The 25,487-nt window shown below is 53.5% G+C and overlaps 1 protein-coding gene across 17 annotated transcripts in view; it reads left to right on the forward strand.

The window, feature by feature from the left end:
- AGAP1 (ArfGAP with GTPase domain, ankyrin repeat and PH domain 1) overlaps nucleotides 1-25,487 on the forward strand; it is a 554,841-nt gene that overhangs the window by 146,219 nt on the left and 383,135 nt on the right. For 3 of the 17 annotated variants that reach the window (XM_045034663.1, XR_006583649.1, XR_002744966.2), the window contains exon 1: nucleotides 5,337-6,820. The exons of 6 other annotated variants lie outside the window; for them this stretch is intronic. In XM_045034663.1, coding sequence (XP_044890598.1) covers nucleotides 5,806-6,820 — 1,015 coding nt within the window. In that variant the 5' untranslated portion in view covers nucleotides 5,337-5,805. Of the gene's footprint in view, nucleotides 1-5,303; nucleotides 6,821-25,487 lie in introns of those variants that run through there. 8 more of the 17 variants (XM_023259841.2, XM_023259836.2, XM_023259838.2 and 5 more) reach the window with 6 other exon arrangements.

Genomic DNA, 25,487 nt, shown 5'->3' on the forward strand with positions numbered 1-25,487 from the left:
GGCAACAAAGGACCCGAGTCCGGAGTGTCTGTGGCGCTGAGGTTGACCACCCTGTCTGGGTGAAGACCAAATACCGCTCTTTCTTGAAGCCGTTTTTGAATGTTCCAGCAGGAAACAACCGTTTTCTGCCTTCTTCTTACCTGCCTCCTTCCTATCCTATGTAACACTTCCTTCTGGATAGCGGTTACTTAGGACACTTGGGTGTCCCCTCACCTCCCAGCTACCCCATCAGGGAGCAGAGTGCTCTGGGCACAGTCCGTGTGTTCTACACCATCGTCTGGCTGCTGGGGAGCAGAACATGTGTGGGCAGATGGCCTGGTGCTGTCAGGTTGGGGGGGGGCGGTGTCACAGACCGCCGGGGTCGCCGGTTCTGATTCGCCTTGCAGAATCTTCTATGAGCAAAGTGCAACCGCGCAGGTGTCCTGCCGAGTGTCAGAGTCTCGTCATGTTCACCTGGCGCCCAGAACCAGGGGAAGCTGCCCAGAGAAGCCCTTCATTCGCGGGCCACTGAGCTGAATTTGGGATGCTGCAGACCAGGGCTTGGGGGGGTGTCTCTCACTCCCCCTCTGCCCCACCCCTCCCACAGGGGCACCCAACTCTGGGCCTCATATAAAACAGCCTGATTCTCTGATCTCCAGATGCCTTCCGACGGGAAGCGGACTGGAAAAGCCCTCTCCCCGTGAAGTCAACCCAAATTCGGTTTTGATTAAAGTAGTTGCTGACCTGTTGTCCTGGCTCCTTCCATCGGGAGCGTGGTTGGTGCTGCCCATTGAGGTGACACCGTGGGGCCTCCGGTTAAAAGTGAAAAGAGGGGCGCCTGGGTGGCTCCGTCGGTTGGGCGGCCGACTTCGGCTCAGGTCATGATCTCGCGGTCCGTGAGTTCGAGCCCCGCGTCGGGCTCTGTGCTGACCGCTCAGAGCCTGGAGCCTGTTTCAGATTCTGTGTCTCCCTCTGACCCTCCCCCGTTCATGCTCTGTTTCTCTCTGTCTCAAAAATAAACTTTAAAAAAAAAAAAAGTGAAAAGAGCGTGGAGCCCAGGCACAGCCTCCCGGGGTCTTCGTGTTCATATGCGTGGGACCGTCCAAGATTGGGGTGGCCGTGGCTGCATTATTGTTGGCCCCCGAGGACAAATGTAGGCAGGACGTAAGTGCTGAGACCTCTTCCCGCTAGACCAGAATGTCCTGGCCTCAGGGACCGAGCCCACTGGCCCCTCCGTGATTTGTCAGGTTCTTACCTCTTTTGTGTTTGTTTTAACCCCCAGTTTATAAAAGGAGAAAAGTGGGGCCCCTAATGAGTCCAGTCCAGGCAGGGTTGACCGCAGGGTCGTCCGTCTGCAGAAGCCGAGCAACACAGTAGATCTGAGAGCGGAAAGAAAGCCTTCCTTCCCCCCGGGGTGATCTGACTTGAGTCTCATGCCAGAAGGTGAATTGGGGAATTGTGGGTTGAGCACAAATGCCTTTCCTTTTGCTTCTTCTGTATCTTTCAGTCAACCTGCTGCCAGAAACCGTTCTGAAGAGTGCCCCGTGAACTGGGGGAGGGGCTTTGTTGCTGCTGGGGTGGGAGTGCAGAGCCGGGCAAGGTCAGTGGTTGGCTGGTTGCGGTGGCCCACACACGTGGTTCTGCTGTGATGCTGTAAATGTGATTACTAGCTGGCAAGTTCTGTGACTTGGAAAGTCAGCTCCAGGAGCAGACGGCTCTGCTGACTACCAGAGATTCCCTTTAACTAAGGCTTATCAGCTCTAGTAACACTTGCGAAATAATACTCTCGTGGAGGATGTTTAATTTATAGATAGCTAGAAATGGCCCAGGCGGGGGGAAGTCTTGGGAAGGTGGCCAAAAGATCCCATAAACCCGGAATAGGAGTGCAAAGCCGGCTGCTGGGATGGGGGGGGGGGGCGACGATGGAATCGGGGTGTACGTAGGGCCGCTCCCCATTCCTAGATCCCTCTGCATTCCTTCCCTATAAGGAGCCCCTGCAGCGTTGAGGATTTGCCTGCCTTCGATTTGGTTTTGATTGAGTATTGATAACACCTACAGACTTTTTTTTTTTAAATAAGCCAAAATGGTGATCTATTCTAAGGCACAGAAAAATTTAAGAAATGATGGTCTAGATGGGTCAGTTTAAAAAGCAACAGAAAAAGAAAGCATAGTGCCACCTGAACATACATAGCATGACCGTTTCTATTTTTAAAAGGCAGGTCTGGCTGCATTAAAAGGGGATTTAGGTTTTGGAGTGGCAGGATCTGTCTGAGCCTCTGAATCTTTGCATCGGGCGAGCCCATGTATCCAGGGCAGTAGGGAGAGGTGATTCTCCCGGGTCGTTTCAGCCTACAGAGTCAGGCCTGGTGGGGGATCATTGTGCTTGGTGTGGAAAATAAAGGCTTTCCTGTGAGGCGAAGGCAGTGTGAGTCAGTGGGCGTCCCGGGCCGTGGCTGAAAGAGGACCCCTCATTTAGCACCATCCCAGAGATTCCTGGTCCTGTAAGGTGGATCAAATGGAACCTTCTACTCTGCGGACTGAGTCCTCCCACAGCAGCGTGCAAACCCTGGGCTGGATTCTGGATAACCCTGCCGGCATCGTGCAAGACCCCAGCAGTTCCGTATGGAGTGCTCTAGGAATGGGGTTTTACTTTTTACGTCCGGCTCTACGAATACCTCGGATGACAAGCAGGATCTGTGTCTTGACGATGGGCTAATTTCATAGGAAAACCTATCTCCAAACTTGAAAGTTGCCTTGGTCTTAAAAAGTGAGAATAGGGCCCAGGGGAAGTTAGGAGCGCTGGGTTCTGATTCCCCATGAGTCCCCCTTCCCCTGTGCACGCAGAGGCCCCTGCCTCTCTGCAGGTGAGGTTTGAGTCGCCACTTAAAGCTGGCCTGACCTTTCTGTCGACACAGCTACAGCCTTGAAAGGGTAGACCCCACCCAGTGTTCTTAGCGCTCACCCCGGAGACAGACCGGCAGGGCTCTGCTCTGTCTCCCATCCTTGTGCCTCCCCCACACCGGCTTTGTGTGAAACCACGTGGCCTTGAAAACACCATTTTTTCCCACAACTTTGTGAGTTCTTTGAGGACAGAGGCCCTGCCTTCTCACTGTGTAGCGTTGCGGTCAGTGTCCAACATGCATTTGATGAATAAATGAGCAAACAGAAAAGTGAATGAGTACATGGAAGCTTGCTAGATGTTGGTATTATTTACATCTGATTAGCATCAAGCTCAGCCTTACACATTTCTCTCTCTCTGCTGTTAACAAAGCAAACGGCGATGCTCACAAGGACCAAAAAAAATGCCACGGTGGCAAGGGGGATGGGCACAGGTAGTGCGACCCCCCAAAAAGACCCCGGGTTCCGCGCTCAGCAGTGAGCTGTGTAGCCTCGGGGAAAGCACCCACCCTCTCTGAGCCCCCTCTGCATCCCCCTAAGCTGATGGGCTCTAGAAACCTCATCCTGAGAGCTGGTCAGGGTCTATGTGCCTCTCTGGAAGTTTGCTGGTTCCTGGGTCTTATCAGAGAGGCCTTTTCATTGAAACTCTGAAGGTAAGCCAGATCTGTTCTGGGGTTCTCTACCTTTGCACTCGAGGAATGTTAGAGGCACTGCCCTTGAACCCTTGAGCACCAAGAGTAGGTGGACAGAGCTTGCGACGATTCTGTGATTGTGGCACTCGTGTCCAGGTACAGCTACCGGGGGTGGTCAGAATTGTTTTAAACTTTTGTTTTAATGGATTTTAGCTTTCAGAGCAGTTTTTGGTTAACAGCAGTTTTGAACAGAAGGTGCAGAGAGTTCCCGTGTACCCCCTGCCCCGACCCATGCATAGCCTCCCCGCACTATCCACATTCCCTCCAGAGTGGTACGATTTGGTATAATCGATGAACTGATGTTGGCACCTTATTATCACTCAGAGCCTATAGTTTACCTTGGGATTCACTCTTGGGGCCGTGTATTCTTTGTGTTTGGACAAATGTGTAACGACACATGCCTACCCTTATGTGGTATCATATATTTTCCCCACTCTAAAAATCCTCTGTTCTAAAGTATCTTCTTAAAAGGAAATAGAATCAACCAGCAGTCTCTCTGATCTGTGTCACTAAGTCCGCATGTTTAATTTCACTCTGAGTAAAATCCAGATTTCCTCAGCTATAACTTCTTTCCTAAGAGGCCTCGTCGTGCATCTTTGTGTCCTTTTCAGTGCTCTGGGCACGCTGTTTGGTGATAGGCAAGGAGGGGAGGCCAGGACCAGCAGCCACAGAATCCCAGAATGGTGGTGGCCTGCCAAGGAGCTCTCTCCCTCAGAAAGAGCATCTCCTGTGTCTTTTGCATTTCCAGGCCTCGAGAAGCCTGTGTAAGCATCCAGTTTGATTAGCAGACCCTTCGTGACATTTTCCTTCTGAATCCAATGGAAAGCCCTACATTCGAGACCTCAGGAAGAACTAACAGGTTGATCTGCATAAGAATATTGTTCTGCATCAGGTCATATCAAGGACCAGGATCTGTGTAGCCAGGAGGGAGCAGGCAGGGGAATCTGATGGAAGAGAAACCCAGCAGGCAGCGTTTAGCACTCCCACACACTGCCTGGCACACAGCACCTTCGCTGATTCAGTCCTCACAAGACCCCAGAGAGTTTAGTTCCCATTTTCTTCCTCCCCACCTTACAGGTGAAATAGACGGTGAGGTGGTGGACAGGCTTGGACACGCACATTTGCAACACTGTGTTCTCCTGCCTCTTAAACCGGCAGGGGCATTTCCCACACATTGGGGAACTTACTCCTAAAACAGTATTTCAGGAGTGAAACTGCATGGTCCTTCACTTGGAGGCCAGTGGCGTGAACTGCACCATCACAGGAAGCAAGAAGGTCCCTCCCTTGCTCCCTCCTTCCAGGCCATGCACTTGCTCCTTCCAAGTACAAGTATACAAGTACACTTGGGAGGGGTAACAAGCACCTGAGATCTCTCGCTTTTTAAATAAGTCGTTGTTTGAGTTGCAGCCTCCACAGAGCTCTATGGGGAGGACAGATGCTTCAAATAAACTGGTGAGACCCGGCCCATGTTTTCTTTTTGCGGGCCACGCCCTGGAGTGTAGGGTTAGTGTAGGGTGGGGGTTCAGGCCCGGTGCCAGGCCTGCCCCCCGGAGGCTCCGGTCCGCGCGGCGGCGATCCAGCCCGGTGCTTCTGCCTTGCCCGCGGGGCCGCGCTCCCGCCGCCGCCGCCGCGCTCCCGGGACTCGGCCGCCGGGCTGGGCGCGCGGCCCGCGGTCGCTGCACGTCGGCCCCCGCCCGCCCCGCCCCGGCGCGCATTTCCATTTTAAACCGCCGCCCGCCCGCCCCTCGGCCGCGGCCGGCGCAGCTGCCCGCGCGGCCCATTTCGGGGAGTGGCGGAGGCTGCGGAGCCGCGAACTGTGCAGAAAAGGCCTGGAGATGCGAGCGGGCCCCGCGCCGTAGACAATGAAGCCGCGGGCGCCGCCGCCCGCCCCGGGCCCCGCGCGCCGCGGCCGCACCTGCCGGCGAGACCGTCCCCGCGCCTGACCGCCCGCCCGCCGCTCCGCCCACCGGCCCCGCCGGCCCATGGCTGGGCGCCCCGGGCCCGGACCCCCGCACTCGGGCCGCGCGGCGCACGGGCCGGCGGGCGCCAAGGGTGCCGTCCCCGCAGCCTGAGCGCAGCCCTCGAGGCGAGCGGGGGGGGGGGGCGTGGGCCCACCCCGGGCGCGCCCGCTCTCCCCGCCTCGCCCCGCGACCGCCCGACCGCGCGTCCCGGCCCGCGGCGCGCTGGATGCGGCGGGGCCCCGGCGGGCGGCGCGGCGGCCACGGCCCCGGGCGACATGTACCTGCTGGACGGCAGCGGCGAGCCCGCGTCTCCGCCCGCGGACACGATGCCGCGCGGGACGCCCCCCCGGAAGACCGTCTACCGCATCTCCGTGACCATGGTCAGGAAGGACCAGCTGGCCGCGCCGGGCCCCGGCGGCCAGGACCCGCGCCCCGCTCGGAGGCCCCGGCCCGCGCGCTCCCCGGACGCGCCCGGGCGGCTGGTGGAGGAGGCCGAGGAGGAGGCGGCGGCGGCGGCGGCGGCGGCGGCGGGCGCTGAGGACCCCGAGGAACGCCGGCCGCGCGCCTGGGACTTCCGCACCTTCCGCACCCGCAGCACCGGGCAGCTGGAGCTCGGGCGGCTCCGGCCTTGCGCACGCGGCCCCGAGCCCGCGGACCTGGCCGGCAGCCCCCCGGCCGTGGAGGAGGGGCCCGGCTCGCCCGCGCCCGGCAGCCCCGACGTGGAGGGGGTCCGAGCCGCGCCCCTGCGGCGGAGCCTCAGCTTCAGGCACTGGAGCGGGCCCGAGGCGCCGCGGAGTCGGGCGCTGGGCCGCGGGAGGCGCCACAGCAGCTCCGGGAGCCTGGCCTGGGCGCCGGGCGGCGAGGCCGCGGCCGACCCCGGGGCCGCCCTGGAGCCCGCGGAGGCCCCCGCGCCGCCGGCCTCGGAGAAGCGCAACACCCTGGACGTGGGCGAGGTGCTCAGCAAGAACGACGCGCTCTCGGACCTGGAGCGCTGGGAGCGCAGCAAGAGCAAGAACCGCACGCTGGACAACAGCGACCTGCAGCGGCTGGAGCGCGCGCGGGCGGCGGCCGCGGGCCCTGGCGGCGCCTCGGAGCACCGGCTGCTGCGCTTCTTCAGCGGCATCTTCGCGCGCAGGGATGGCGGCGCGCCCGGCGGTCCCTCTCCCCGGAGCGGCGCCTCGCGGTCCCGCGGCTACTTCAGCCTGCGCAGGGCCCCGGCCGACGCGCACTCGTCCAGCGCCGAGAGCATCGATGGGTCCCCGCGCAGAGGTGGGCAGCGCGGCCGGGGAGGTGAGGGCAGTGGTGGGAACTGGCCTGGTTCCCCAGCGGCCTGCTCAGAGGACGCTGGGACTCGGGAGCGGCTAAGGGAGCCGCCGTCTCCGGCCGCCAGCCGGCGGGTGGCCACGCCGGGTGGGAGCTCGCGCGCTGCGGGATTTTCCGCGGTAACGCTGCTGCGGTCGGGAAGATCTTGGCTTCCCCTGCCTCCCGCCGTGTCTGGTGGTGCCTTTCAGGGTCTGTGTCCTCCTGGGGAGAGATCACCTCGCCAGGCGGTGTGTTTCTAGGGCAGGCGCTGGCACCGCCTTCTTTAAGCGGGGCCATGAGCTCCGTGGGCTCCCTGGCTGTGGTACCTGTGGGCTGCCTGGGACTTGGCCTGGAAGCAGCCGCACAGGTGGTGCGCCCGGCCTTCGGCGGCCGCATTCCTCTTGGTTAATTTTTTCCTCCACCCTCAAGCCTAGTCTCCCTGTAGGCGCTACAGTCTGTGAGTGCCGGTGGTGTGGCCCCCACTGATTGGACGGCGCTCACCTATTGCGATACCGGTAAAGATTGTTCACCCCTGCCGTCAGGGATACAGACCTCTCCCCACAGCCTCTGGTGTCTTAGCGGGAGAGTGAGTCTGGGACAGGATTCCGTTTGCTAGTAATGTATTCTATGAGGGTAGGATAATCACAGCCCGGGAGCATGTTCTGAAATTTCAGTTCCCTTTCGCCTTAGGCCCTCCAACAGGGGCCTTGCAGGGAAGGTTTTGAAGGCAGATGTGACAATACTCTCTTGGAAAAATTAGGTAAGCTTGATAGCATTTGGGAGTCAGAATCGTCCAGAAGTTGCAACACACAGATCCCCTTCTCTCCACGTGCGGGGTCAGTCACCCTGAAGGGAAGAGGCTGGGGGTGAGTGGAGGGGCTGGGTTGTTAACCCCCTGCTTATGTTGGGGGTGGAGGGGAGACTTAAAGGTATGGTCCCCATGCATTTCGCCGCCGAGAAATCCCTGTGCTGATCACCTAACCCTGCTGTTGGTGGAGATGAGGGGTAGTTGAGACCCTGCGGTGTGTGCTTTTAATTAGAGGTTTTCAGCTGGTAACTCACCGCCCCTGGAGTGCGGAGTCCTCCCCGGCGGACCTCATGAGGCAGCTGGCTGCCCAGGGTCTGTCTCAAAACCACCAGCACAGAGAAATCACTGACCTCGCTGAACTAGTTTGAAGGTAAACTGGAGCTAAACCTTGTCACGTTCGAATGTGCTTCTAATGACTCTCGGAACGCGTTAGAGAATATTTGGAATTAAGCACTTGAGCCTGCAGTAGAGTTTAAGTCTGATTTTTTTTTTTTTTTTTAAAAGGTGAGGCCGTAATACAAAGTCACTTGTTGCAGGCTTTCTCTAGTTTAACTTGCTGCCCGTACCTTGCGGCGGAACGTGCCTTGGGATATTGGAGAAGGGGCTGTGTTGGACTCCAGCCATTACCCACCCCTCCCTGGATGCTCTTGAGATACTCAGAAATGATGGGCGTTACTTTGTTGAAGTCGGTGTGTGTAAAGTTGCTCCTGCCGTCGTTTGCGTTCCTTGGGTGGAAGTTCGAATCCACAGGACCGGGTTCTCCCTACGATAGCAGGCCTGTGTGTTTGCTCTGGGTTTGGCGAAAATAGTGATTAGCTGCCTGGGTTCCGGACAAGCACCCGTGGAGGGGAGGGAGGGCACACGCACGGTTTAGAAAGAATGCGTTTCTTCGTGGTCCCTAGCGATACAAGTTAGAAGTATTGGGGTTTGGGTATTTGGGCGCCGGTCAGGTGGATTGATAATAGATTTGGAAAGTAGAGGCGTAAGGCGTGTTGGAAATTTTCCCTCTAGGGCGGCGTAAGATTATAATAGTAATAATTAGAGTAACACTCGCTTTGTTTGTGTCTTGTGGCCAACCCCTCTCGGTGGAGTTGCTTTGGTCTGAGACGTAACACTAGCTAGCATTGTGGGTTGAGTAGAAAAACTGAATGTCTCCGAGCTGGGTTATGGCACACACAGTTGGAATTCCAGGATCTCACTTTGTTCTGGAGTTCGAGGTAATCACACAAAAAAAGGCCACGTCCCTCACCTGCCTTTGGCTAAAAGGCCTGAAGCGTCCCTATTCTTGGGGTTATTTATTGTAAAGTCAGCGTCTGTCACAGGTTAAGATGCAGTCCCCACAGTTTTCAGGCCTTTTCATGTTATTACGCTTTCCTTCTTTTTGTAGATTTGCTCCCTCTGATACACAGTGTTCAGATTCAGGTGCTATTTAAGTGAAGCTCTGAATTCAAGGTAAAATACTGTAAGGTGACGTTCAGACACTGCAGAACCCAGGCTCACTTTCCCCGTGAACGTCCATAGGGCAGAAGTCCACAAAGTACAAAGTCTTGCCTAAACCAGGTTTGGACAGGTGGGTTTACAAGACCTAGAGAATTTTGCGTTTAGGAAGGTGAGGTGCTGTGTGTTACAGAACGTAGCCAAGTGTGTGGTATACTCCCATTCGGAATGAGAAATAGTTTTGCCATTGAGAGTCCGCGAAACGTTGCAGCCCCTTTCTGATTTCAGCACTGCGGCTAAACCGTCGTGGAACCGAAATGCAGCATACAGAACGAACAGTGCCTCTAGCTTTCTTTAAGTCTTGGCCACACGGTATTAAACTTTGACGATTTTGGGGTGGCCCGGTGAGTTGAGCTTCTGACTCTCGATCTCGGCTCAGGTCATAATCTCACGGTTCGTGGGCCCCAACCCTGCGTCGGGCTTTGCACTGACAGCACGGAGCCTGCTTGGGATTCTCTCTCTCCCCCTGTCCCCCCTCTCTCAAGATAAATAAATAAACATGAAAAAAAAATTCGAAGTTCTTTCAAGTCTAAGGGGAATTAGAGGACATTTGTCACCGGGGACAGGTTCTCCTTTTGTTGGACTCTTTTTCAGCCCTTGTGAATTGGCCACAGGAAAACAACTTTAAGAGACAAAGTAACTGTTACATTAAATAGTTTACGTGACTTCTTGGAATTACAAGCTTCATCTTAGACGAGGTACCTATATGCCAGTAGTAGGGAAGGAAGAGGGTTAACTTATTTTATTTAAAAAAAAATTTTTTTTCAACATTTTTTATTTATTTTTGGGACAGAGAGAGACAGCATGAACGGGGGAGGGGCAGAGAGAGAGGGAGACACAGAATCGGAAACAGGCTCCAGGCTCTGAGCCATCAGCCCAGAGCCCGACGCGGGGCTCGAACTCACGGACCGCAAGATCTGCTGGAGTCGGATGCTTAACCGACTGCGCCACCCAGGCGCCCCGGGTTAATCTTATTTTAAAACACAGGTTCACACATCACGTGCATATGGTTTTTCTGTATGTTTAAAAAATTTTTTACATTAGAGAAAGATCAGAGGAGAGAGCAGAAAAGGGTAAGAGAGAGGGAGGGAGGGGGAAGAGACAGATTCTTGAGCGGGCTCCCTGCTGAACACAACCTGGCATCATGACGTGAGCCGAAATCAAGAGTTGGGCGCTCAACCTCCTGAGCCACCCAGGCGCCTCTCCCCTGTATTCTTCAGGCTTTAGGGCGAAAGGATGGGAGCACCCACCTTTGTAGGGTGACTCTCTTGTACTTCTTCATCCCCGTCATGCTCACCTATTTAAAGGCTTTTCCTCTTCCTCCTTACACATCCGCCTCCCAGAGACCCCTGGCAGGCTTCTCTGTCAGGTTCATTATCATCTGGAGCCCTAGAACGTTTCAGAGGGGCTCTGTGTCAGATCAAGGGCAGTTTCCTGTTACCTGATGCACATGTACCAGGGCAGAGTCTGTTGACATAAGTATAATTTAATGCAAAAAAAAGATCAAATAATAAATGATGAATTACCCTGTAGGGCGTCCCCTCCCACTGCGTGCTCTCTGCACCCCTCCTATTTGCCAGGGCGGCAGGTGTCTGTAGGGTGTTCTGATGCTGTCCAGGAGGATTGATTACCACAATAAAGTGATTCATTGATAGCCCCGACTGAGGTTAGTTAGCTTTTTAAATTAGTAATTTGCAACTGATGTGACAGCACATTTTTAGGAGTGGCTTCGTTCTTTAATTTCTGCCTCCCCTGATTTGTATCTTTCAGCTTACGCAGCTTGATGGACTGTCTTATGGTTAAAAATAAATAAATAAATAAATAAATAAATAAATAAATAAATAAAATAAAAAAAAAATTGAAGCACAACACCTTCGTGGAGAAAGAGAGGAGGCAGCAATTAAGTGAAATAAAATTGCTGAAAAAACTTGGTACCTTTTTATTTGTTAACTTGCTCTGTTATTGGGAAGGGCGTGTGTGGTTTTAAAGAAACAGCATAATTCAGTTTCTCATGCGAAGCATTTAAAACGAATTAGGTGCTCCGTATTTGGGAGATCGCATGCTTTTTATAAATGACTCTAGAGAGTAATTTAGGAAAACCTTCGTTGTTTTTGTCATGAGGTCGGATTGCTTTCCTGGAGAACAGAGCAGCCCCTGAAGGTCAGCCAGGGACGCCCTAAGCAGCCACCGGAGGCTCGAACTGTGTCTTGACGCGTTAATTTTCTCCACGTGGAGCCCGTCGTATCGGCATAGTCACCTGTTGGCGCCGGCCTGGAAGATCGTGCCGGCAAAGGCACGTTCAGAAGTCCACCTGCCAAGGACATCTTCTGGTGTCACGTCAGCCCATTGCAGCAGTCCGGCTGGTCATACAGTTCACAGACCGAGGACTCAGCTATGAGGCAGTGGTAGTGCTTAACTCTTTTGTTAGTTTCTTGTTTTCCTGTTGCATCAACAAATATTTGTTGCGTTTCCGTGGCATGTTCCGAGCGGGAGCAGGGGGCTAGAGCTCTTGTCTTCAGAGGCCCGACAGCCTGCTGGGGGAGGGAGAGGTTCCTATGAAGCTTCACGGGATACTTAGGGGAAGGCGACTGCATTTCTCTGCACCTCATTCCTCCGTTAGAGCACTACTAATCCCAGCGTATAATAACCTCGTCTGCATACCTGCCAATTCGGACCGTGAGCCCCTCCTGGGCAGGAAACGAAGCCTGTGTTCTTCCTGTTTGTACGGCAGAGTTAAGGGTACCATGGTTCCACTTGGACTCTTACTAAGCGTTTGTGGCAGGAATTAATGAAAGGGCTGGCGGAAAGGAAAAAGGGAGCAAGGGTCCGTGAGCAAGAGAAGGAGTTAGTGAAGACCTCACCGAGGGCTAAAAGGATTTGGGTCTTGTCGGATCACTAGGAGTTGAGCAACTGGAAACGAGGAGTTTCTCTGTCAGCAAGTTGGCTGGGATTTCTGGAGTTAACCTGTAAGAAATCATTCCTCTTCGCCAACATCAGGCATAAAAGCGGATGTTATGGTTTCCACAGTGAGTTGTTTTGCTTTTTTAGCATAAGGTGTTTGTTTTTCATAGGAAATCTCTTTCAGGCTGTTTCTTTTTCTTTTTTCCTCTGCGATGATTTGGAACAATAGTTCATCAAACTGATGTCACAGTAGGGGCGCCTGGGTGGCTCAGTCGGTTGAGCGTCCAACTTCAGCCCGGGTCATGATCTCATGGTCTGTGGGTTTGAGCCCCACGTCGGGCTCTGTGCTGAAGGCTCAGAGCCCAGAGCCTGCTTCGGATCGTGTGTCTCCCTCTCTCTCTGTTCCTCCCCTCGCCCACGCTCTGTCTCACTCTCAAAAATAAAGATTAAAAAATTAAAAAAAAAAATGATGTCAAAGTGAGTAAGATAATGAAGGAAAGTAAAGCTTTTATTTATTAAGGACAGTGACTGAGATAAAGCGTGTACAGCTGCTGTTATATCCCCAGGTGGTGAACAGAACTGGTATTAAGGTCAGCAGATTAACAAAAAAGAAGGGAGATTATTGTCTTTGCATCATTTTGAGAGAAGAACCATCTGCCCGCCATGGTTTTGCTCTAGGTTTTGTTCAGCCCAGATTAGAGTCTGCTGGGGTGTTGATGTTTACTTGTTTGTAGGCGACGGCCTTTAAAATTCTGTTTCTTGTGATGTTTTTCAGTTGACAGAGGCATTCCCGTTAGTCGTCTGGTCTCTCGTTAATTAAGAATTAATGTAGACGCCTCTGTAATTCAGAATATGTTAACAGCCCACGTCTGGCTGGTTTTCTCATAATCTCTCGTTATCCTCTTTTCTAAATTTTTTTTTTTCAACGTTTATTTATTTTTGGGACAGAGAGAGACAGAGCACGAACGGGGGAGGGGCAGAGAGAGAGGGAGACACAGAATCGGAAACAGGCTCCAGGCTCTGAGCCATCAGCCCAGAGCCCGACGCGGGGCTCGAACTCCCGGACCGCGAGATCGTGACCTGGCTGAAGTCGGACGCTTAACCGACTGCGCCACCCAGGCGCCCCATCGTTATCCTCTTTTCTTACACAGTCTCGTTATTTCTGTTTCCAGGGTTGGTTTTCAGTTCTAACATCACTCCTGGGCCTAAAGACTCAGAGCTTGGGGAGAGATCTGCTCTCCTGGGTTGGGAAGTGGACTTTCCTCCCTCATTCAGTGCCGGGGGTGGGGGTGGGGTGGGGGGTGGCACACACCAGCGGGAGGCTTGCGAAGGGCTCATTTGGCCTCTCTGTATCTAACAAATGCAGGTAATCTTAAGAGGTGCGTTTTCAGTTGGCAGGAGGGAGAGGGAAAACGAGGGTCACTTTCCTCCATAGTCCTCTGTTGGGGACCTTAGCAAGGGCGGAATGTATCTCTGGTGCGATAGCAGGTCCAGGACTTGGCAGGAGGTAGCATGCCACTTGTGCTGGTGAGGACACGGGGCCGCCCCGCCCCCTTTGTTCAGTGGATTGTCTGTGGGTGCCAGCGGGACGTGAGCTCATTTGAGCGGATGTCAGAGGGAGTCTTGTGTTCCCCTGTGCCTGTCATCGCACGGGCTCCTTTCGCTGGTCCTGCGGACGGACCCTTGAGAGCGGAGGCCGTGAACAGTGCCTCCGGCCTTTCTGGTGCAGCCCCTGCCCTCCTCTCCAGTTCTCAGCCCAGGTCAGAGTCCCTCCGACGGCCACTTCTTCCGTTGATGGGGATGGGGAGCCGGGGCCGTTTATCCGCTTTGTGCTTTTCTGTTCACGTAGCAAGGGCTTTAGAACAACCAGACACCGGGTGGTCTGTGAAGCACCGGAAACAGGATCCTGACTTAGGGATGCACACCTTTGATTGCTTTCCTGCAACTTACATCCTGTTACCTTAGCACCGGGCAGGTGTGGGAGACCTGAGCAGGGCTGGTTCTGTCTCCTTTGGTGCCACACAGGTAGCTCATCGATAGCTCCCAGATACTTAGAGCCCTTCGTCCTCCTTTAAAAACAAAACAAAACAAAACTTTTTTTTAATGTTTGTTTACTTTTGCGAGAGAGAGAGGGTGAGCATGAGCAGAGGAGGGGCAGAGAGGGAGACACATGTCCGAAGCAGGCTCCAGGCTCTGAGCTGTCAGCACAGAGCCCGACGCGGGGCTCGAACCCATGAACCATGACATCATGTCCTGAGCCGAAACCATGAGTCGGACTCTCAACCTACTGAGCTCCCCTGGAGCTTATTCTCCTGATTATTTTCATTCTCAAACTGGAATCCCAGCCTTCTGAGAGTCTGATATCTCTTGCATTCAAGAGTAGGTACCTAATCCGCTTTCCTGATCTGGTTCATGGAAGATTCTAGGAGCCAAGTACGTTGGAGACACTGGAGATTTTTACTTTGAAAGAGACGCCCGGGAGTGTGGAGACTTGTCTCCCGGTATTTGAGAAGCGGACATAAGAGGGACCCAGTGGAAAAGGATCCTGCCTCACCACGAGGCAGTCTCTTGTCACAAGCCCTCGCGGTTTGGAACAGGCCGCCTTCCGGTGTGCAGAGTTTGCCGTCTCTGGAGGCTTCCACGCCTGGGCCGGTCAGGGAATGTTGGAAGGGGTGCTGTGTTTGCTGTCTGGGGGTTTGCAGTTGCTCGTTAGGCCTCATCCCAGTTTTCAGGTCAAGACCCCCTTCAGGATCGAGGATTTTGATGGTTTTGCACCTGCTGTTCTCCTAGGAACTGGCTTTCTCCCAAACTTAAAGGGAGGTTTGTCCGTAATTTCTTGGTCTTCTTCCCTGCCCCTGCCTGGCTCCCCCTGTGGCTCCCGCTTTGTTCTGCTGGCTAATCTGCCTGCCACTCAGAAATTGTCTGCCCCCAACTCCACTGTCTCCCCAGCGGCTCCCCGCCCCCACCCCCCTCAGCCCCAGCTAACTCTTCCTGGGCTCCTGTTCGGCCATTGATCCCCTGGAGGTACGGACACCGTTAGTCCCTTGGGCCCCAGGGTGCCAGGGGACATCTGAGCGTGACATTGTGGCTGTTTCCTTCTTGCTCGCTTTCCTGGGTGCCTTGGCTGGTCCGTGGGGGATGCCACGATGATGGCGGGAAGAAGTGTCCTGTGCATCCTGGGAGATGGGAAGTTGCCACGTGGAGGAAGCAGGCTTAGGTGGGGGTGGGTTTAGTCTCGGCTAGCAGATGCTCAGACAGGTCCTGAGTTGGGTACCCAACTGCCCTGCGCCCCATCTGCCTCATCCATTGAAGTAAGGGGTTCACCCCGCACCTGGCTGGCGCTCTGGACGACCAGGAGTGAATGTGAGAGCAGGCGCTAACCACGTGGTTCAGCGGCATCGTCTTTGATTTACAGGGGTTGCCTCTGTGAAGTTTGCAGGAGACCCCGAGGCGGAAAATCCCAAACACGTGGCTGTGCTTGGATTTGTACGTGCCGCGGAGAAGGCTGATGGCCTTCCTCACGCTACAGCAAGGATGCACTGACCCCGGGTTTTGTTTTTAGTCTGTCACCCTGTATTTTCCCACGAGGCTCGGTGTAACTGCAGCTTTTTAAATTATTGGCCATCGTACCTGAAAATTATCAGGCGGGAGAAGACAGTCATCTTTCTTCTTTGGCTTAATCGTCCCCCCTCTTTCTTCATTCACGTCACTAGAAGATTATTGCTTTGCAGCACATGGGTTCGTGTCATCCCCGAGCCAGGCCAAGGGCGTGTGCCTCTCAGAAAGCTGGTTTCTCGCAGCGCCTTTCCCCCAGCGCTCTCGCTTCCTCCCGGAGGGCCGGTGGCCAGAGTGCGCTGCCCGGCGGACAGAGGACCCCGCCTCCTACCTGAAGGACGACGCCCCTTTCCGTGGCAGTGAGGGGTGACGGATCGTCCTCTTGCCGGTGGCGTGTAACCTTCAACGTGATAAGCGCTGGTATTTACCCAGTGTGTTCGGCGGAGTATTTGGTAACAAATGTCGTTTGGAGCGCTCCACGTCTTCTCGAAATGCTTTGGTTTGCCAGCGTAATGCTACAGAGATGGTGTCACTGGACCTGTGTTGCTCTGGGGCCGACGTTGTCTTCACAAGGAGATCCTCCTGGGCTCAGCGACGGGGTGCGGGGCTGGTAAACCCGTTGTAATTGGAAGCATCCTAAGTGGAAAACGCACGTAAGACGCTGAACTGAACTGGGCATCCTAGCTGGGCCCGGCCCACCTGAAGTGAGCCCAGAACGCTCACATCAGCCTGCGGTCGGGCAGAGTCGTCTGACCCAAAGCCTATTTCATGGTAGAGTGCTTGTGCTTGTGCTTGTAACGTGTTGAATGCCGTACTGGGAGTGACAGAACGTCCGTGTGGACGCAGAGCGGTGGGCCGCGTATTGGTTGCTGACCCCCCCCCCCCCGGTGGTCGCTGGGTGACGGGGGGGCCGCTGCCGGCCCACATCTCAGGACCCGGGTGGCCTCTTCAAGTCCCCAGACAGGCACTGCGGGCGGAAGTCTGGCCTCCCCTAGGCCTTGTCTCCGTGTGGCAGCAGGTGACATGCCTCGTGACTGGTACTGGCGTGTGCCCTGTGCCTTCTCGTGGCGCCCTGGCACCTGTGCTTGACGCCCAGGCTTCACCGGGTCGGCATGCTTGTTCTGCCAGTTCTTACCGTCAGAGTGTCCCCTTTGGGTCTCGTGGGAAGAGTGGCCGCGGGCCCCAGAGGCTCTGCTCCGTCGCTTGTGTGGTCCCCGCAGGTGCACTGCTCATCCGAATGCCGGGCTGTCTTAGGGCCGTGGGGCCGGGTCAGGTGGCCAGCGCCCATGGCTGTACTTGAAGACTCGGTGGCCACAGGCTTCTCTCCTCCTTTCCCCCGGTCTGTCTGCTGCCTCTCGAGAGCTTCTACTCCTCTCGCACTCCCCACGGCCCTTCCCCGGGTCTCCCCGCGGGTGGAGTAAGCCCTGGGAGAGGGGGCTTTTGAATCCAGCACTCCGGTCCTGAGCCCCACTCCGCTGGAGTTAACTGCCTTGCCCGCTCCCTTCCCCCGAGACAGACACACAGACCCTTGGGAGGGCGTTTGTCTCTTCCCAGACCTGTTCACGTTTGAAGACTTTGCCTACCCTGTGCTGGAGCTAAGATCTCAAGTTTCTGCCCTAAGAGCGAAAGTCAAATGCAGTAGAACCTAACAGGCTAACGCGGTTGCCGCGAATTTGTGTCTGCCACCTGCCTGGACCGGCGCCCACGGGCTGGCGTGCCTGCGGCACTGTCGGGTTATTGGCTTGTGACAGTAGAGAGAGGCACAGGTGCAGAAGGACGGTCCTGTGGGTCTCCCATCCTCTACGCACATAGAGGGGCGGTGGGACCTCCGGAGGGTTGGACCTGGTTTGGGTGTGTTGCCCTGTGGTGATGCTCTGCTGTGTTTCGTTCGCTTGTTCCCACAGAGGAGGAGTGATAAATGTGCCGTGACATCCTTTCAGGCTGGTCCTAGGGCCCAAGCGGCTCCCCGGCTGAGGAGGGCATCTAGAGCCGGATGTCTGTCCTTGCCATTTTCCAGAATGAGTGTCTTTGAGCAAACTATTTACTCTCTCTTGTGCCTCAGTTTCCTCATTTGGAAAATGAGTATTGATAATGACACTTGCCCTCCTGGGCTAGTAGTAGGGGGATCAGGGATATGTGTGGGTGTGTGACTTAGGGCACTGCACGGTGTATGTGTTTTGTACCCATTATCTGCTCTGGCACCCTCAGTGGTGACCCCCCCCCCCCCATCTGCCTCCAACAACAGGGAACATTCTGGAAGGAACTGCTGCCACCCTGGCCAGCTCGGAAAGTGAGGTTCTGCATGTATGAGCTCTTCTATCCACGAAAAATAAAAAATAATTTCTTCCCCTTGAGATGGAATGGGTAAAAATGATCCTGTGGTGCCTGGGAGGCTCAGTCGGTTAAGCCTCTGACTTCAGCTCAGGTCATGATCTCACAGGTCATGAGTTTGAGCCCCACATCAGGCTCTCTGCTGTCAGCACAGAGCCCGCTTCCAGATCCTCTGCCTCCCTCTCTCTGCCTCCTCCCCACTTGTGCTCTCTCTCTCAAGAATAAACAAACATTAAAAAACAAAAAAATCCCTCAGAAGTAACAGTCAGATCCATTGATTTTTGTATTTTTAAATGTACTTGTCTTTATTTTTATATATATTTAAGATTTTATTACAACTTACTGTTTTCTATAATATTTATGTTATATAAATACAAAAACTTGTACGTTATAAAGTAGTTTAGTGTAATTGAAATCAGTAACTTTTAAATTTTATGACTACCTTAATAGGCAAAGTAGCCCTGAACTGAAAAGTTAACACCAGGGTCTCGAGGCCACTGTGCTGTCCCTTTGGGAAGAACACTTAAATATTTACGGTGCTCGTTTGGGCATCTGGGTGGCTCAGTCGGTTGAGCATCCGACTTCCGCTCAGGTCATGATCTCTCAGTCCTTGAGTTCAAGCCCCACGTCAGGCTCTGTGCTGACAGCTCAGAGCCTGAAGCCTGCTTCCGATTCTGTGTCTCCCTCTCTCTCTGCCCCTCCCCCGTTCATGCTCTGTCTCTCTCTGTCCCAAAAATAAATAAAAAACGTTGAAAAAAAAAAAGTAAACATTAAAAAAAAAAATATTTACAATCTTCGCAGGCAATTTGGATACAACCACTTTCAAATTCTTGTTCCCAGGAAGGCATTTTGAATAACTGTGTTCCTGATTCCCCCCTCGGCCCAGATCCTGAGGACTCCCCAAGGCCTTGTTACTTACGTGTTCCTTCACCTGACATTCCGTTGATGTGCAGGGCTGAAGGTCAGGTGGGTGCGGCTGACAGCATCCCTTGGCCTCTGTGTCCAGAGACATGATTCTCAACAGAAGATTCTAGGGGTTTGCCCTCAAACAAATCCACATTCCCGAGGCAGTTAATTTTCCACGCTGCAGGAGATTTTTGTGGCATTTCCTTAAAGTCTTGAGGTAGATATTGATCCCTCGACGGGAGGTTAAATTGTCAGGTTCCTTCGGGCCCCAGTTTGGGTTCAGCATTCCTGGGTGGGACCCGCCCACCTGAACCTTTTATTCTCCAGAATTCCATCCCTGTGTCGGCCTTTGAAACCCCACCCTCGCTTGTAGGACACGGGCCTTTGCGGGGACAGTGAGGTTTGTGTAGAGAATGCCACGCAAATCCCAGAAAGGTCGTTCGCCCTCAACGCCAAGGCTCTGCAGACGGTTGAGGTGCCCACGTTGTGGGTCCTGCTTCCGTGTGCCTGTGGGCTCCCGTGTGTGTTCGTGAGGCACGGTCCTGTCCCGGGAGTCAGCGAGGGTCTCGTCCGCTCAGATGCCTTTCAGGTTGCCAGCCCCTCTGTTTCAGACACACTTCTGGAACCGTCTGCCTCCCCCAGGTCTTCAGTGTGCCCAGCCCGCCAGCCCGCTTTCAGGAACATCTCGTCCCACCTCGTCACTCCCCAGGCTTGCTGTGAGCATTTCCCGAGTCCGGTGGGGGTAGCCGTGGGGACTGGAATTTCCCCCTTCTGTTGAAGTTTGTGTCGTGACCGTGCCTGGGCTGGCTGGTGCCCACACGGCCAGCACAGGGAGTTGCCACTGAAAGGAAAACTGTCCTCTGTTTCAGTGGACGCGGCCCTCCAGGGTGCCCGGCGGGAAGTCACCGTGTGTGGAGGTGCAGGGAATGACCTTTGGGTTGTTCAGGGGACGGCTCGGGAGCAGAGCCTGTGGGCCGCAGGGCCAGGCGTGGGCCCTGTGCTCCGCCCTGCAGTATGCTCCTCCTGCCACCAAACTGCCACTTGAAGAACAGATCTGGGTGCAGTTTTTAGACTGTTTTTGCTGCTCTGTGTCGGTGAAACGACAGCACAGTGGTGGCGGCGACCCCCTCTGAGCGTGTGCGGGCTGGGCGCGAGTCCCTGATTCCAGCGACAACCTCGCGAAGTGAATTATCATCCCATAGGTCAGTAGGGTTAGCGGGTCATCTGTGGAGAGATGCACGGGTGAACCCAAGGCCCTGGGCACTGGGGCTGCAGTGACACGTGGGAAGGGTGAGCGGCTGCATCCCTCCTGCCCCATCGGATGGCCCCACGTGAACGTGCTGCCCTTCTTAGGCTCTCCGGATCTCTGATGCAGAATTGGCGCCTTTCGAGGGAATTAAAAGCAAAAATGGACTACTGGGACCTCATGAAGATAAAAAGCTTCCGCACTGCAAAGGAAACAGTCAACAAAACTAAAAGGCGACCGACGGAATAGGAAAAGATATTTGTAAATGACCAATCGGACAAAGGGCTAGTATCCAATATCTATAAAGAACTCACCAAACTCCACACCCAAAAACAAATAATCCAGTGAAGAAATGCGCAGAAGACAAGAATAGACACTTCTCCAAAGAGGCCGTCCAGATGGCCGACAGACACATGAAAAGATGCTCAACATCACTCATCATGAAGGAAACACAAATCAAAGCCACACTGAAATACCACCTCACACCAGTCAGAGTGGCTAAAATTAACAACTCAGGAAACAACAGATGCTGGCGAGGATGTGGAGAGACGGAAACCCTCTCGCGCTGTTGGTGGGAATGCAAACTGGCGCAGCCGCTCTGGAAAACAGTGTGGAGGTTCCTGAGAAAATTAAAAATAGATCTACCCTATGACCCAGCAATAGCACTGCTGGGAATTTCCCCAAGGGATACAGGAGTGCTGATGCATAGGGGCACACGTACCCCAGTGTTTATAGCAGCACTCTCAACAATAGCCAAATCGTGGAAAGAGCCTAAATGTCCACCAACTGACGAATGGATAAAGACGATGTGGTTTATATATGCAGTGGAATACTACTTGGCAATGAGAAAGAATGAAATCATGCCGTTTGCAGCGACGTGGATGGAACTGGAAGGTGTTACGCTGAGTGAAACAAGTCAGAGAAAGACAGATACTGTACGTTTTCACTCATGTGGATCTTGAGAAACTTAACAGAAGACAATGGGGGAGGGGGAGGGGGAAAATAGTTACCAACAGAGAGGGAGGGAGGCAAACCATAAGAGACTCTTAAATGCAGAGAACAAACTGAGGGTGGATGGGGGGTGGGGGAGAGGGGAAAGCGGGTGATGGGCATCGAGGAGGGCACCTGTTGGGATGAGCACTGGGTGTTGTCTGGAAGCCAATCTGACAAATTACATTAAAAAAAAGAAGAAGAATTGGTGCCTTTGTTAATGTGCAGAAATGAACAGACCGCAGGATGTCTCCATGTAGCCCCAGAACCTGACATTTTTGGACTTCAGAAAGGGAGTCTCGTGCAAGAGAATGGGGGAGTGTTCGTGAGCCACAGGGAGCTTACAGCGTGGTGCCGGTGGTCTTGTCCTGTGCAGGTTCGGAAGGTCTCAGGTCTGTTTCTTCCCTGCCCCCTCCCCTGCCCCCACTGATTTCGTTTCAGGCAAATATTGTCTTTTTTTTTTTCTTTTTAATTTTTTTTTAAGTGCTGCTTTATTTTGGAGAGACCGAGCGTGTGTGGGGGAAGGGCAGAGAGACAGGGAGACACAGAACCCGAAGCAGGCTCCAGGCTCCGAGCTGCCAGCACAGGGGCCGACGCGGGGCTCGAACTCACCAGCCGCGAGATCGTGACCTGAGCCGAAGTCAGACGCTCAACCGACTGAGCCCCGCAGGCGCCCCGTCAGACAAATATTTTCTGATGGGCCTCATACTGGCAGGCTGCAACAGGGGTCTTCCCCAGCCCGCCTCCTGCATCTCAGACCCAGCAAGAGATTGGTAACATTTCCACTGCTTTTCAGAGCAGTCCTGGAACTCCTAAAGGGTGTTGGTAGAATCTTCTGCAGGCCTGTGGGCACCTGTGGAGACTTGGCTGGCAGGGCTGGGGCTGCTGTCTGAGCACCTGGGCAGTGAGCTGGAGTTTTATCCTCCCTGCCTGGGAGGCTTGAGGCGTCAGGCTGGATACTTTGTTTTCCAGACTGTCTGGGGCACTTAAGGACATTGAGTGGTATTTACAACGTTTTGGTTAAAAAAATTCTTTTTGAATGTTTATTTCTTTGGAGAGAGAGAGAGGCACAAAGAGAGACAGAATCCCAAGTAGGTTCTGTGCTGTGAGCACAGAGCCTGATGCGGGACTCGCTCTAACGATCTGCAAGATCGCAACCTGAGCTGAAACCAGGAGTTGGATGCTTAAGTGACTGAGCCACCCAGGCGCCCCCGCCCCCCGGTTGTTACAAGTTTTTGTTGAAGCGTGGTGGACACACAGTGTTGTATTAGTTGCAGGCGTACCGCACGGTGATTGGACAAGTCTATACATTACTCAGGCGCTTGGCACGATGCTACCGGGGAGTGGTTACCGTAGTTACCGTGTCACCATACAACGTCATTACCGTGTGACCGACCGCTCCCGGTCCTGTACTTTTCATCCCTGCGCCTTACTTATTTTATAACGGGAAACTTGTACATCTTAACCCCCTTCGCGTATTTCGTCCATCCCACTAGCTCCCCACCTCTGGCAATCACCAGTTTGCTGCTTTCGTGAGTCTGTTTTTGTTTTTAGATTCCACACATAAGTGACATGCAGTCTATGTGTTTCTCAGACTTCTTTAAACATAGTACCTTCTAGGTCCATCCATATTGTGGCAAATGGCAATATCTCACTTTTTTTTTAACGGTCGAGTAATATTCCATTGTGTTTACGTGTGCGTCTTTATCCATTCACGTATCTGTGGATTCAGGCCGCATCCATATCTTGGCTATTGTAAATAAGGCTGCAGTAAACATAGGGGTGCGTGTATCGTTTTGAATTAGTGTTTTCGTTTTCTTTGGGGAAATACCCAGCAGTGGGATTACTGGATTATATGATAGGTCTATTTTTAATTTTTTTCCTCTTTTTAAGAGAGAACACCAGTGGGGAGAGCGGGACAAAGGGAGAGAGAGAAAGACTCTCAAGCAGGCCCCGTGCTCAGGGTGGAGTCTGATGCGGGGCTTGATCCCACAACCCTGGGATCATGATCTGAGCTGAAATCAAGAGTCGGACGCTCACCTGACAGAGCCACCCAGGCGCCCCTATTTCTCATCCTTTTTAGAACCTCTGTATTGTTTCCACAGTGACTGCACCAGTTTACATTTCCTTTGTCAGCGCATAAAGGTTGCTTCTCCGCATCCTTGCCAACCCTTGTTGTTTCTTGTGTTTGTGATTTTCGCCTTTCTGACAGGCGTGAGGTGGGATCACATTGTGGTTTTGGTTTGCATTGCCCTGATGATGAGCGACGCCGAGCATCTTTTCACGTGCCTGTTGGCCACCTGGATGTCTCCGTTGGAGAATTGTTTATTCAGGTCCTCTGCTCATTTTTAATCAGATTATTTCTTTTTCTGGTGTTAAGTTGTATTAAGTTCTTCCTATGTTCTGGATACTAACCCATTATCAGATACGTTGTTTGCAAATACCTTCTCCCATTCAGTACATTGCCTTTTTATTTTGTTGATGGTTTCCTTCACTGTGCAAAAAAATTTTTTATATCGGTATAGTCACAGTTGTTTATTTTGGCTTGTGTTTCTCTTTCCTCAGGAGAGCTATCCATAAATACCTTGCTAAGGTCGATGACCAAGGGATTACTGCCCGTGTTTTCTTTTAGGATTCTTAGGCTTCAGGTCTCCCATTAAGGTCTTACATCCATTGTGAGTTTATTTTTGTGTGTGGTGTAAGAAAGTAGCCTGGCTTCATTCTTTTGCACGTAGCTGTCCAGATTTCCCAGCACCATTTACTGAAGACTGTCTTTTCCCCGTTGGATATTCCTGTCTTCTGTGTCGTAGGTTCATTCCCTGTACAGACGTGCGTTTATTTCTCTGCTCTCTCTTCTGTTCCACTGACAAGTGTGTCTGCTTCCATCCTGTTTTGATTACTGCAGCTTTGTAGTGTACCTTGAACTTGAGGATTGCGATACTTTCAGCTTTGTTCCTCTTTCTGAAGATTGCTTTGGCCATTTGGCTTTTTTGTTGTGGTTCCATACACGTTTTAGGGCTATTCTCTTTCTTTGAAAAATACTGTTGGTGACAGCTCAGAGCCTGGAGTCTGTTTCCGATTCTGTGTCTCCCTCTCTCTCTGACCCTCCCCTGTTCATGCTCTGTCTTTCTCTGTCTCAAAAATAAATAAACGTTAAAAAGAAAAGAAAAGAAAAATGCTGTCGGTATTTTGATAGGACGGCATTAAATCTGTAGCTTGCTGTGGTCGCGTGGACATTTTAACGCTATTGAGTCTTCCAGTCCGTGAGCATGGAATGTCTTTGCATTTATTCGTTTTGTTTCTCTCATCAGCGTCTTACCGATTTCATCTCCCTGGTAATAAGTTTGTTTTCAGGTATTTTGTTTGGTGTACTGTGTTTTCTCAAGTGCTTCTTTCTGCCGGTTTTCCTCGGACCACGTTGCTGTGATGTGACGTCCAAGGATCTAATGCTTGGCAGGTGCTCGATGAGTCCGATGCGATTGTAAATGCGTGGGTGACCGGAAGCCCCTCGGTCCTCACTGGCTTTCAGGCTGTACTGACACGTGTCCCTTCTCCTCGTCCCTGGTGGTCCCAAAGGCTTCTCTTATCTCGTCCTTGGGTGAGGAGGCGTCTTGCTGCCTGACCCACACCTGCGGCCAATGCTGCGTGGTAGCACTCGGAGGACTTCGGGACACGTTTCTAAAAGATGGCCTGGGAAGTTAGAGCTAGAAGGGACCTTGACCCCCACCTCCCAGCCTTGACCCCTCCCCTTTTGAAGGTAAAAGCAGCACCTGGTCGGGGTGGGCTCCTGAGGCTGCCGGCAGGTGCAGGCGGCCGCCCTGCGCCCCTCACCTCCCTCCCTCTTGGCCTGCAGGCTTGTGTTCTGTTCCAGAAGCAGAGCCCTAATTGGAGCACTTGATACTCTACGTCCGGGACATTTAGGTGCAGGTTGAGTTTTAAATAAAGGTGATAACCAAGAAGCGAAGCGCGGTGTATTCTTAGCTCCTGACTGGAGCCCTTCCCTTCTGTCCAGCAGCGAGATCGGTTTTGAGAATAAACCACTGGTTTTATTTTCAGAGTTCTAAATCCAGCCGTGTAAACACTTGGAGTCTGAGCCTGAGGCTTTGGCATGGAGTCGTGGCTGCTATTTTAAATATGCCCGAAGCCTTCTTGGAAATCACTCGCTGCTCCTTTTCCTCTGATGAGGCTGTGAGCTTGGGATCTCAGAGGGAGATCAGAGAGAGCTGGGGCACTGGGGTAGGGCTTGTTTCGTAGAACATTCTTTCCCTCCCCCTAGATCCCATTCCCAGGCCAGGCAGGGCCCGGAGCGGGGAGGGGGGGGCGGTGTTCCCTTACTGAGGGGCCCGGGCTGTGGGGTACTCTGCTGCCCTGTGGGGAGAAGGCCAGTGTCTTCTGCTCAGCCAGGGAGGGGACAGGTGGGC

This window comes from Felis catus, chromosome C1 (assembly GCF_018350175.1).
Source record: "Felis catus isolate Fca126 chromosome C1, F.catus_Fca126_mat1.0, whole genome shotgun sequence".
NCBI classification, from domain to species: Eukaryota; Metazoa; Chordata; class Mammalia; order Carnivora; family Felidae; genus Felis; species Felis catus.